Below are 13,947 nucleotides of genomic sequence, written 5' to 3' on the forward strand. Positions count from 1 at the left end.
ACACTAGAAAAGAATTAATAACCTGGTGTTTTGGGGTGCAATGATCTCCATAAGTCTGTTGGGTCTAATTCATTTATCACATACTTTAGGCTCTGACTACTTCCTTATCAATCCTGTCTTGTTGTTCTATAGACAGAGTGCTATACTGAAATCTCCCTCTATTATTGTAGAAACTTTTATTGCTCTCCTCAGTTTTGCCTGCGTTTGCTTCATATATTTTGGAGTTCCTTAATTGGGTGCATAAACATTTATGATTGTTATTTCTTCTTGGTTAATTGCCCTTTTATTAATATATAATGTCATTCCTTGTCTCTTATGACAGCTCTGCATTTAAGGTCTATTTTATCTGATATTAGTATTGCTGCCTCTGCTTTCTTTTGGCTGTAGCTTACATGGAATATTTTTTTCCATCCTTTCACTTTCAATTTCTTAATTTGGCAGAACAGCAATTTGCCAGAGTGCACTTTCTCTGTCTTCTCAGAAGATGGCACTCTTTGGTCACCTCTTCCTCTCAAGCCTGCTTTTCCCTGAATGTGGCAGTCCACTGTGTGTGGTCCAGATCAGATGAAAGTCCAGCCCTGGGGTTGGAAGTGGGAACTATGCACCTGAGCAGAGAATGCTCTTGAGGTCATGAAGGGTCTGATGATTTCCAGGCTTCTGAGTAGATTAAGTTTGGGCTGTGGGGCTGAGAGATTCACCTTCCGCAGCCCTCAGCCAGCTTGGAAGGGCCCTGCTTTTTGTCTGGCCACATAATCCCTGCCCGCCATGCACCCGGGGATCTTTGTGATTGGAAAGAGGCTCATGGTGTTTCCATGAAGCTCTCTCCCTTGTCCCCACCTCTCTGCCCATGCATACCTTGGACACACAGGCCTCTGAGGAGAAGCAATAATGGCAGCAGGACACAGAATGTCTCCCTCACCTGCTAATTGCCAGAGCAGCTCTGCTAAGCTATGCACAACCTCTCCTACTGAGGGGACGGCCCCCCACTCATCCCCAAAATCAGGCACCTGCAGAGGCTTGTCTCAGAGTTGGGGGGTAGGCACTGTGCACACAGCAAGGTCTCTGTGTGTGGCTAACACAAGCCTGTTGGTTCCCAAGTTCCCACACAGGAGCTCCTGGCTGCAGGACTGAGGTGGGTTATGTCCCAGCTGGTTGAAGAGGTGGGAGTATGGGATTGGGTAATTCTTCCCTCACTGCTCTGGCAGGCATGAGGCAGCCAGCTCCAGCAGCAGTCATGATTGAGTAAATTCACCTTGTCCTTTCAGTCCCAAATTCCCAGCTTTTTCTTCCAGGTCCTCTCAATATAATGTAGAAGTTCCTCTTTGGCCTCTCATAACCTGGAACAATTTTCTGCTTTTTCTCTAGTTATTCCATAGTGAGAAGTTTGCACTGCCTCTCCTATTCCACCATCTTCCTGGAAGTTCTCTGAATACTTTTTAATTATATGATTTTGTAAATAGTAAAGACAATTCCATATGGTCTATTCTACTTTGCTAATGCTGCCAGAATGCAAAACACCAGAGATGGCTTGACTTTTATAAAAGGGGGTTTATTTGGTTACAGAGCTACAGTCTTCATGCCATAAAGTGTCCAAGGTAAGTCATCAGCAATCATGTGCTTTCACTGGAGGATAGCCAATGGTGTCCGGAAAACCTCTGCTAGCTGGGAAGGCACGTGGCTGGCAACTGCTCCAAAGTTCTGTTTTCAAAATGGCTTTCTCCCAGGATATTCCTCTCTAGGCTTCAGCTCCACAAAAATGTCACTCCTAGTTGATCTTGGGGCATTTGTCCTCTCTTAGCATCTCCAGAGCAAAAGTCTGCTTTCAAAGGCCATCTCCAAAATGTCTCTGTAAGCTGAAGCTCCTCTCTCAGTTCCAGTGCATTCTTCAAAGTGTCCCTCTTGGCTTTAGCAAGCTGACTCCTGTCTGAGCTTATATAGTGCTCCAGTGAGCTAATTCGGACCTACCCTGAATGGGCGGGGCCACACCTCCATGGAAGCTATCAATCAGAGTCATTGCCCACAGTTAGGTGGGTCACATCTCCATGGAATCACTCAAAGAATTATAATCTAATTAACACTGATACATCTTCCCACACAAGATTACATCAAAGATGATGTCATTTTGGGGGACATAATACATTCAAACCAGCATGTGGTCTTTTTAAAAATTTCCTCAATTATATTTCAAATGTGTTTTCTGTAAGTGTTTTTTATGCCATTACCAAGATGTAAATTGTCATAGCATTTTCTTCTTCAATAGTTTATCCTTTTGGTATCATATAGCAGAAGTAACATTCCCATAAAAAGATTGCATAAATGTGCATCTATTTTTTCTTTCGTCAATAGTAAGCCAAATCTCCCACTAATAACGAGGGAGTTTATGTGATTCCTTCCAACATAAGATAGTAATAACATTATGTTAAATTATTGCCAAATATTGAATTTATTAAGTTATTCTTTACATATTCTTTTGATATGTCTATTCTTAAAATAAAAATGAATTATGTAAATGTATAATACTTTCAAGAATATATTTATTATTAGAGCAATTGTAGGTCTTCAGAAATAATCTTTGAATTCCTGAAAATTCAACTCTTCTATAAGTATTAATTTTAAAAAAATTTTCTTGGCCTTTGCCTAAATCAGGTTTTGGAATGGAGTGAGCCTAACAGGTATTGTCTATTGTGGATCTCTTAGTGACCAGAATCATGGTGACTGTATCCACTAAAAGTAAGAATCATACTCTGTAGTACCTGGGAAATAAAATTTTATCCCTGACCTTGTATCTCAATGGCTGTTTGTAACTTGAGGTTGGTTATTCATTAACTCCATTAACCTGAACTCAATCAAACTGAATAGCAAATGATTCATTTGTTCGTATCTTCATATCTCTAGGTGGTTTGTCTTGCAAGAACACGTGGTCCAAATCTACACTTACCTAGAAGCAATTCTAGACAGTCTACAGGGATGATGATGTCTCAGGAATTTTCAAAAAGTAATCAGTTAAATTCAGGTATGACTAAAATTCCTATCCACATTCAGAATTGTCATCCATGTGGGCATCTTGAAGCAACCAATGATAAAGATTGCCAGCTATGATTGAACAGAGATATACTAAATTCTGTTGAGCACTTGCATCATTTCCTCTTATAAATCTCCCACAACCTTGATGTTCATGGGCTTTCACTTTATTATGGGTAAATCTGGATTTAGTGTATTTCAGCCACTGGGACATACTCATAACAACAAAAGCATATCAGAACCCAAACTACAAAACCCAAACTCTTTACCACAGTACTAACCTATTTCCTATGGACAGAATACCCCAACATTGTGAAAATAGTTGAGGCCAATAGTGAACTGAACTTACCCACCTTTAGAATGCTTAAAATGAAAGCTTTCATAGAGGGCTGATCCATAAATTTATTGGGTACACAAGCTTTTGTCCTAACAAATTGATCAAAATTGAAATTTTGATGTTATATTTCAGGCCAATTAGTAGATGTTGTACTAAATATATATTTAATACATATATAGGTATTACACAAGTGATGTATTATGGGGCTTATGTTCCCCTCACAAAAGGGGAAACAATTCTTAAAACTAAAAAACAGACATCTTAAAACTCTCATTGACAATATAGAACAGAAAGTCTATTTCAAAATAATTCTAGGAAGATGCCACCTATACTTGTACAATTATAAAATACCAGTTATATAAGTAACTAACAGAGTCCTTTAAAGAACTATTAATATGACCATTGAACTCTACCTTATGTTTAGTAATATAGCATATCTCATAGTATGGTTTTTAGAGCTTCCAATCAAATTTTTAAATATCACTGGTATCACTGGTAATTCTCATGAGAGCACATAAATTCATTTAGATGTTGACACACAGAATAGCTACTTCTTGAATACTTTGAGGTGAAAATATGGAAGAAAAGACTAGCCCATATGAAAATTTTAATGATATAATTTTACCTGGCTCAGAAATTATTCCCTTGCCTTCTTTCTGATTTTAGAGGCACCAAGGCAATGATTGGAGGAGGAAATATTACAGGGATCACCCACTTCATCCTCCTGGGATTCTCAGATTTTCCCAGGATCTTACCAGTGCTCTTTGTTATATTCCTGCTGATCTACATTACAACTGTGACCTGGAACCTGTGCCTCATCATCTTAATAAGGACGGATTCCCACCTCCACACGCCCATGTACTTCTTCCTCAGTAACCTATTCTTCATAGATATCTGCTATGTTACTTCCACAGTCCCAAAGATGCTCTCAAACCTTTTTCTGAAGCAGCAAACGATCACCTTTGTGGGCTGCATTGTTCAGTACTTCATTTTTTCAACCATGGGTCTCAGTGATTCTTGTCTCCTGACAGCCATGGCTTATGACCGATACGCTGCCATTTGTAAGCCACTGCTCTATTCATCCATCATGTCTCCCAGTCTCTGTGGTCGGATGGCACTGGGAGCCTATATGGCTGGACTCTCTGGTTCTTTATCCCAACTGTGTGCCTTGCTTCAGCTCCACTTCTGTGGGCCAAATGTTATCAACCACTTCTTCTGTGACATATCTGAATTGTTAAACTTGTCCTGCACTGGCACTTTTATCGGACAAGTCATTCTTGCTATATTATCAATGACCTATGGGATAGCAAATGTTATGATCATCTTGCTATCCTATGGTTATATTATCATGTCCATTATGAAGATCACTTCAGCTAAAGGCAGGTCCAAGGCTTTCAACACCTGTGCTTCTCACGTGACCACTGTTTCCCTGTTCTATACATCAGTTATCTATGTCTATTTGAGTTCCAGCTCTGGTGGTTCCTCCAGCTTTGACAGATTTGCCTCAGTCTTTTATAATGTGGTCATTCCCTTGTTGAACCCAGTGATTTACAGCCTGAGGAACAGAGAGATTAAAGATGCCTTGATGAGGTTACAAAAGAAGAGAGGGCACTGCTAATGTCACAGATTGTGAAATGTGTGATAGATTTGGCAAGTCGGAATCAATCAACTTAACCTATGATAATATGAACACAAATGGAAATTTATAAAATTTATACTGTATGTGTATAAGGCCATAATTTGCCTTACGGATATTATGCCATTATTGACCAGAAGCTGCAGTGATGTTGCAGAAACATCTTACGTTCCTGCCTTGGAGGTTCATTATGTTTACCCTGCCTTTGGGGTAGCCACTTTATTTATTAATCTAACCCTAATTATTTGTGAAATAGAAGGTATAGAATATTTTTGCCTCTGAGATTAGAGCCTTTTCAATCTCATATCTCTTTACCTAAATATTGGTGGTTACAGAGTCCCCCAGGATTCCAGAAACTTCATCACCTAAATATTCTGATACACATAATCCAGACATTGGGGTGACCATTAATTATTCTGTGTTTCTGACCAGATGACAATGAACAGAGAGAGAGGATGCATTTTGGGCAAAATGAAGTTATGCAATTGGCCTGTTTTTGCTTCCTGAAAGCCCAATCTTCAATAGTTAAGATTTGTCTAAGACTTCTCTCAGTGCTAATCACCTAATATGCTTTTGGTAATTTCTGCAACTCCATAAGCCATGGCCTAGGGAAGGGAATGTGATTTAAATCATTAAATAGAATGGAAAGTGGGGTGTGTCCATCAGTATCATTGCCTTATATATCAGATAATTTAATCCTCACATCCATAGTTCAGTGGGAATTATGATTGGAGATGATATTCAAAGTCCATGCCACATCCTATAGTAATAGCTGATATTTTGGCACTCTGACCTCAATTTCTCTTCCCATTACATCCAGAAAATTTAAGCTTAGTTGACATAACTGATGGTATTATGCTCTCTGGTCATCTCTGATGTTTCAAATATCTGTGAAAGGTTTGTGTGCAGTGGTAGATTTTCATATGTAAGAATTCATTGCAATAGAGTCACTGAAAAGATTTACTGATTATTCAGTGCTGCAGGCACTAAGAACCAGAATGGAAAAATGGTATATTTCATTCTTATTGTCAGTTCCAGGTTCTATGTCCCAGAGATTTGTTGGTATATGGAGTGATACAATGAATTTTATAAAACAATTGCTATTTAATGCTGATGTTTTCCAGGAAGCTCAGTGAAAAGTTATATAGACAATGGGATAGCAGGGATTCTCATCTCTGGCCAGTTACCCATATCTGAAATCTTATGGTTAAATAAAACTTGTGATTCCAGCTTTCTGTTTAAAAAGAGGAAGATTATATCTTACAAAACTGGCCACTTATTTGCCAGATTTCCCAAACTTGATGAAACTGATATAAACCAGGGGTCATCATATTTATTTATTGTCTGTTAATGACAGGAATCATCTTGGGCCTCAATTTTGATGAGTCACATGAATTATTCTGTCTAAATAAGAATAACAAATGAAGAGATTTTACAGGCATTTGAGAAGCATTCATTGGTTTGCATACAGCCAAGAATGTGGAACAGGGTTTGTGGACTGAATGGGAGAGAATATTATGGGTCTCCTTACACCAAGGATATAGGGCAAATGAATAAAGGATATGTAACATCCAATCCAAGCTGAGGAATATATTTTGTAGCACTGGTGTTTAGGAAGGTTTTAGAATTTATGAGTTCTGTTTCTAGAGGTCCTTAAGGGTTTGAAGGGGACAAACCTCTGTTTGGTATTAGTGGTGGATATTTACATAATATTGCATGGATCCATGTCTAAAGGTGTCAGATGAGCTGAGGGAGGTTATGAATAGAAACTGGTGGTCAGAATGGTAAGTTAACCTTCCAGGAGCTGCTGAAGATGCGTATTTTCCCTGAGAGCTGCTTCCCAAGAACTGCCTTCATGGGCTGCTATTGAGAACTGCTATTTAGAAGTATTGATGGGAATTCTCATAAAGTATTATTTTAGTAGGAAAAAAATGAGGAAAATTAAGACATAATTACATGTAATTTTCCATGAAGAACATTTAGAATACTGACATATTCCAGACTCCACTCATGGCTCACTTCTTTTGGGATTGAAAATATGCTTTAGCTTGATCAGAGTAATTAAACAAAGATATGGCCATATAGTATGTATTTGGGTGCATTATGCTAGTCATCATCAAGTTTTTTTTAGATAAGTACATCAAGGTGTGGGCAAAAATTAAAAGAAAAATAAGAAAGTCTTATCCTCATATCTAGTTAGAAGCCAGACCATATATGAATCAGTAATGCATTCTACATTTTAAGGGTGTTCAGTGCAAGGAGATTGAAGCAGATCTGCAAGCTAAGGGGGTTGAGAAGAATGAGAGGTCAGGACAATTAGCAAGGGTCAATGGTCAGTTCTTTCAAGAGGAGGAATTTAAACTGGTTTTGCAGATTAATTTTAGAAGGAAGAAGAGCATTCCAAATAGGTGAAGTAAGTAGCAAAGTGGAGTGGGTTGAATGTAATATTGGAAGCTAAGAAAATTAAAAAGTGTTGTTTCAGTCATACCATAAAATTTTACCTTGACTTTTTGTGTAAATAATTCAAATATTCCACCTGCATTTAGTTGAGGGTAAAAGAGACTAAATCCCTGAGAGCCTTTTAGTGAGTGCTTTTCGAAAGGAAGAAGGGTCAGAAAAAATAATCAGTTGGCAGTCAATAGTGTTCATTAAAGTTCATCTCTTTATTTACACATGCACACTTTTTCTCCAAACATACTGTGAGACAGAAATCCAATAATGGCCCCAATTTATTTGCACCTTGCTGCATCCACATCATTGGTTGGTTACCTCATACACTCACTTTGACTTGCTTTTGACTTGCCATGTGACTTGCTTTAGCTTAAAGGATATTAGCAGACATGCCTTCTTGCTGCTCACGGAATCCCAAATCATCATGTGAAAGAACCCAGGCTTGTCTAATAGATACTGAGAAACATGTGGCCCAGTCACCACCCCCATTACTGCAGCCCACATGAAGACAGCCCAAGAAACAGAGCTGTCTCACTGACCTGCTACAGAACCATGAGTGAATCTGGCTGACCCAGAGGAAGAATAGTCCAGCTGATGCTAGTCAAATGGCTGACAGAATAGTGAGCTGGATAAATTGTTGTTTTAAGCCACTAAATTTGCATGGTTTGTTTTAAAGTAGAGTATGATTGCTGCACATGTATTTTCAAAAAGGCTCATATGTACCCCCAAATGATACTACTATCTCATCACAACTGGTAACCCCTAGTATCATCAAGTTGTCACATCAAGCAACAAATCTGGGATGTGGGATGACATGAAGTCCTCTCCCTAAAATGATAAAAAATTTTCATGATTAAAACTTTCTATATTTAGTCTGTGGCAGATTTTGTAGAATGTAGTAAGCAATCCTGCAGAATAAATAGAAACTCTATGTAATGTAAAGCTTTGAAAAATCTGTTTGAAGGTATTGAATGACTTTGAAATCAGCCAAGCTCTGGGGACAAGACCCCAGAAAGAAGGGAGTCTGCTTGACAGGCCTGAAGCATCACAGGTTTCAGCTGAGATGCTGAGAAGACAAGGAGTTTTTTCACTCATTGGGCAAAGGAACAAAAATTATAACCCAGGAACCACATGTTAAAGGATGGTAAAAACAAGACAGAAGGAACGTGGGTCACTAATGAACATGCCCTCCCTTACCAGTCCTTGACTGCCTATGTTTACTGTGAAAATATAATGTCTTCCTAATTTATTTGTGATTTTCTGTCAGTTGTAGCTGAACCTAATCTTAACTAATATGGTATCTTCTTAATTTTTTCAGGAAAGAATAGGGAATTTGATTCTTGCATTTAGCCTGGTATAAGAACTACCCCTCTGGAAAGAAAATGGATAGGGAATATGATTATTGCATCTAGCCTGGTATAAGTACTACCCCTCTGGAAAGGAAGGGAATAAATGCTCCTTGAATCATGCAACATCCTGGAAATAAATATGCAACAAATTCAAATAGTGAGATTTTGGAGAATTTAAATAAAAAATTATTTAAATGGCTTGGGCAGGATTGGATACAGTGACAGTCAAGAGCATTTATTACATCTAAGTCTGAATGGTTAAGGGAAAGAATGGGTTCCTGAACACTGAAGATAAAGCTGATGGTAAGTGTGACCTTCCTCAGTCATGCCATGTGGACAAAGCAAAATTGAGCCACAGAAATGAATAGCTGAGGAGATTTCAAAGTTAAGTTTGGAAAGCCCAGCCAGGTTTCTCCTTGCAGCTTATAGTAAAATGCAAGGGGAAAGGGATAAGCAGAGACCCAAACTCCTGGGCCCAAGAAAACCAGAAACCGATAGTGTAAAAAAGTGTGAGCTTCCAGAAAGTGAATCACAAGAGAACAGTGCCCCATATGAGGGTTTAACTGATACGGATTGTTAGCAATTTCCATAGAAGATGTGATTGGAAATGCAATTATCCAGGAAAGATTTGTGGAAAGTTCTTTTCTCTGATGTTTTGGACCCCTGTGGACTACATGCAAAGATGATTCATGTTTTGCATAATTGGTAATAATGGAACTGCTGCCAGCCTGGACTAAAAGGGATAGAGAAGGGACAAAGTGAAAGAAAAATTACTTCCAGAGGAGAACTGTGATAAAGCTGAGGTCTGGGGTGAAGACATCTTCTGGTGCCAACAGTGGGTCCACCCATGTTTACAAAATGGGTGAGTATGACCTGGTGCTTCAAGAGGTTGGTCAGAAAGAGTGTTATCACCCCATTGTTCTCAGAGGGTCGACCTTATCCCCTGGGGATTTCAGAGAGCCCTAGTGTTCTGCGAGGGTGGATCCTCTCCCCCACATTCTCAGAATCTGGCTAGTATGGCAAAGCTTGGAGAGGCTGGAGCCTTCACTGCAGTGTCCAGGGAGAGCATGGCTTCTGTGCAAGGGCATGGAAAGGGTGGGGCTGTTGCTTCATCCAGTTTGAAGATAAAGCATCATTCCAGAGATGACTCTCAGACCTTAAAGTCTAATGGAGTACACCCTGCTGGATTTAATATTTGCTTCAGACCTGTGACCTCTGTTTTCCTTCCAATTCTCCTTCAGGAATAGAAATGTTTATCCTGTGCCTGTCTTTCCATTGTGTGTTGGAAACCAGAAGAGAATGGAGAGGCCAGGAGAGGCTGCAATTGCCTCGCCATGTGACAAGCTAAGAAAGAGTTTCTCTCACTGCTTAGCCTTCCCTTCCTATCACTCTCTTCTTCCCTCAGTCATGAAAACTGGAATCTCACCACAAGAATCCTGGGGAAATGTTTAGATTCTGGGTTGCACACCCTTGTGAGTATCAGAGTCATGTTATTTAATTCTAAATAGATTTCTGACATTTCACATGCTTATCTACAGAAGGCTGAGGCTTTTGAACAGCTATGCATTTAAAGTTCAAGCTGTTTTCTTTTACTGAGGCTCTTTCTCTCTTTACATTTTACTTGCATATCTTATGGCTGTTTTACATGCTTGACTTAATCTTTACAATTTTTACATGTCAGTTGAGGGATTGTGTGTTTTTAAAATTAGAAATACCTTGATTTTTTCCTAATTAATAAAAACATACATTCTTGCTATAAAATTTATAGATAAGGCATATGGGCATAATGAGGAAAATGAAGTTACTCAAACTCTCACTATACAGGAATGACCATAAGATAACTACTTTAGAACTTTTCCTTGCATGCTCATGTATACTTATTTGAGTGTATATTTAATTCAACATCTGTTTCATAAACTGAATTTATTTATTATGTATTTTTGTGCTTTCTTTTACTTTTTTATTAGAGAAATTTAGGAGTTACAGGAAAATCATGCATAAAATACAGGATTCCCCTATATTACCCTATTATTGTTATTACTTTTTGTTACAATTGATGAAAGCACAATTTTATAATTGTTGTATTCATTATAGTGCATGTTTTACTTTAGGGTTCACTACTTGTGTTTAAGTATTTCTGTTCTAGTAACTTGTATACAACAAAAAATTCACCTTTTAACCACATTCAAATATATAATTCAGTAAAGTTAATCATGTTCACAATTTTGTGCTACCACCCCCACCATCCATTACCAAAATCATTCCATTATCTCAAATAGAAACTCTGTGCAATTTAAGCTTTAACACCCTTTTCCCTTCCTCTACCCCATCCCCTAATAATCTATAGTCTTGGTTCAGATATGAGTTGACTTATTCTATTTCTTTCATATGTTTGTTCTTTTGTGTCTGCCTTATTTCACTCAGTGTATGTCTGCAAGTTTCATCCATGTATCATGTATCAGAATTTCAGTTTTTATGGCTGAATAGCATTCTGTTTTGCCTTTATATCACATTTTGTTTCTGCATTTATCAGTTGATGAACACTTGGGTTGCTTCCATCTTTGGGCCATTGTGAATAATGCTGCTATGAAGATCAATGTGCAAATATCTACTTGAGTCTCTGCTTTCAATTTACCTAGAAATGGGATTGCCAGTTCATATGGTAATTTTATGCTTAACTTACTGTGGAATTGTCAAATGTCTTCCACCATGGCTGCACCATTTTACATTCACATCAACAATGAATGAGTGTTTATATTTCTCCACCAGCTGCTCCAAATTTATAGTTTACTTTGTTTTTTTTTAATAGTAGCCATTCTAGTGACTAAATGACATCTTATTGTACTTTTGATTTGCCATTTGCTAATGGCTGATGATGTTGAAAGCACTTTCCATGGGCTTTTTGGCCATTTGTAAATTAACCTCTACTCAAGTCTTTTGCCCACTTTATAATTGGGTTGTTTGTATTTTTATTTTTGAATTGTGAAATTTCTTTATATAATCTGGATAATGAACCTGTATTGGACATGTATTTTCCAATTGGATTCCCCATTTTGTAGGTGGTTGTTTTACTTTCATGCAGAAGTCCTTTGATGTACAAAAGTTTAAAATTTTGATGAAGTTCCATTTATCTGTTTTTTTTCTTTTCATTCTTGTGGTATGGGTGTAAAGAGTTTGTTAATTCTACTCTTGTATTTAAGTCTCTGTCACATTTGAGTTGACTTTTTCATGATATGCTTTCTTTTTTTTTCTTATTTAGAGATATTGTAAGTTTACAGAATAATCACATATAAATACAGGATTCCCATACACCAACCCAACACCAACACCTTGCACTGGTGTGGGACATTTGTTATAATTGATGATAGTACATTTGTATAATTTTATTATTAGTTAAATTTCATGGCTTAACTTAGGGTTCACTGTTTGTGTAGTATAGTTCCATGGATTTTTTAAACATTTTTATTCTGTTACCATATATACAATCTAACATTTCCCCTTTTATTCATATTCAGATATATATTTCAGTGCTGTTAATTATATTCACAGTCATGCTAAAATCACCACCATCCATTACCAAAACATTTCCATTATTCCAAATAGGAACCCTGTACATTTTAAGCCTTAACTTCTTATTCCTTATCCCTACCCTGTCACCTGGTGACTTATAGTCTAGGTTTTCTATGATCTTGCTTATTATAATTATTTCAAATCAGTGAGATCATATATTTTTTGCTTCTGGCATATTTCAATCAATATGATGTCTTAAAAGTTCATCCCTGTTGCATTTATCAAGACTTCATTACTTTTCATGGCTGAATAATACTGTATTGCATGTTTATACCATATTATATTAGTCCATTCATAGGCACTTGGGTTGCTTCCCTCTTTTGTTACTTGTGAATAATGCTGTTATGAACGTTGGTATGCAAATACCTGTTGGAGTCCATGCATCTAATTCTTTGGGGTATATACCTATAGTGGAATTACTGAGTCATATGGTAGATCTATACTTAACTTTCTGGGGAAATGCAAAACTGTCTTCCACAGTGTGTGCATCATTTTGCATTGCCATCATAAATGAATGAGCATCCCTATTTCTCCACTTTTCTCAGTACTTGTTATCTACTGTTTTTCTCCACTTTTCTCAATGCTTGTTATCTACTGTTTCCTTTTAATAGTAGCATGGGTCTGAAATGGTATTTTTTTGAAGTTTTGATTTGCATTTCCAAGATGGGTAATAGTGTTGAGCATATTTTCCTTTGTTTTCTGGTCATTAATGTATCTTCTTTGTAGAGATGCCTATTCAAGTCTTTTGCCCATTTCTAAATTTGATTGTTTGTCTTTTTGTTAAGTTGAAGGATTTCTTTATATATTCTGGATGGAAAACCTTTATCAGATATGTTGTTCCAAATAGTTTCTCCCATTGTGTATACTGTCATTTTGCTAAAGTCATTTGAGATGCAGAAGTTTTTAGTTTTGATGAGGTTCCATTCATTATTAATTTTTGTTGTTGCTTGTGCTTTGGGTGCAGAGTCTAAGAAACCACTGCCTAACTCAAGGTCCTGAAGATGCTTCCCTAAGTTTTCTTCTAGGAATTTGACAGTCTTAGCTCTTATATTTAGGTCTTTGATCATTTTCAGTTGATTTTTGCATATGGTGTTAGGTAGGGTTCTTCCTACCTATTTTTGCAGAGAAAGATACAGTTTTCCCTGCATCAATTGTTGAAGATATTATTCTTTCTCAATTGAGTGGTCTTTGCTACCTTGTCAAAATTATTTGGCCATGTGAGGGTTGTTTCCTGAGCTCTCAGTGTGATTCCATTGGCCTATGTGTCTGTACTTGTGCCCATAGCATGCTGTGTAGATTACTGTGGCTGTGTATTAAATTTCAAGATAGGAAACTGTGAGTCCTCCAATGTCATTCTTCTTTTTCAAGATGGCATTTGCTATTTGGGGCCCCTAATGCTTCCATATACATTTGGTGACTGGTTTTTCCATTTCTGCAAAGAAGGTGGATATAATTTTGTTTGGGATTGCAATGAATATGTTATTTGCTTTGGGTAGTATTTATATCTTAATGATATTTAGTCTTCAAATTGATGAAGCATCCAATATATTTATGTCTTCTTTGATTTCTTTTAGCAATATTTT

General features: G+C 37.4%; 1 protein-coding gene across 1 annotated transcript; it reads left to right on the forward strand.

Moving 5' to 3' along the window:
- Nucleotides 1-4,037: 4,037 nt before the first annotated feature.
- On the forward strand, nucleotides 4,038-4,976 carry LOC119538120 (olfactory receptor 5AN1-like). Its single transcript, XM_037840858.1, has one exon. It carries the CDS (start codon nucleotides 4,038-4,040, stop codon nucleotides 4,974-4,976), a length of 939 nt encoding a protein of 312 aa, XP_037696786.1.
- The last annotated feature ends 8,971 nt before the right edge of the window (nucleotides 4,977-13,947 follow it).

The sequence above is a fragment of the Choloepus didactylus genome, chromosome 6 (assembly GCF_015220235.1).
Source record: "Choloepus didactylus isolate mChoDid1 chromosome 6, mChoDid1.pri, whole genome shotgun sequence".
NCBI lineage: Eukaryota > Metazoa > Chordata > Mammalia > Pilosa > Megalonychidae > Choloepus > Choloepus didactylus.

What these genes read in the sequence shown, in the direction of transcription:
- LOC119538120 (XM_037840858.1), top strand. Translation starts at nt 4,038, where the DNA reads ATGATTGGAGGAGGAAATATTACAGGGATCACCCACTTCATCCTCCTG.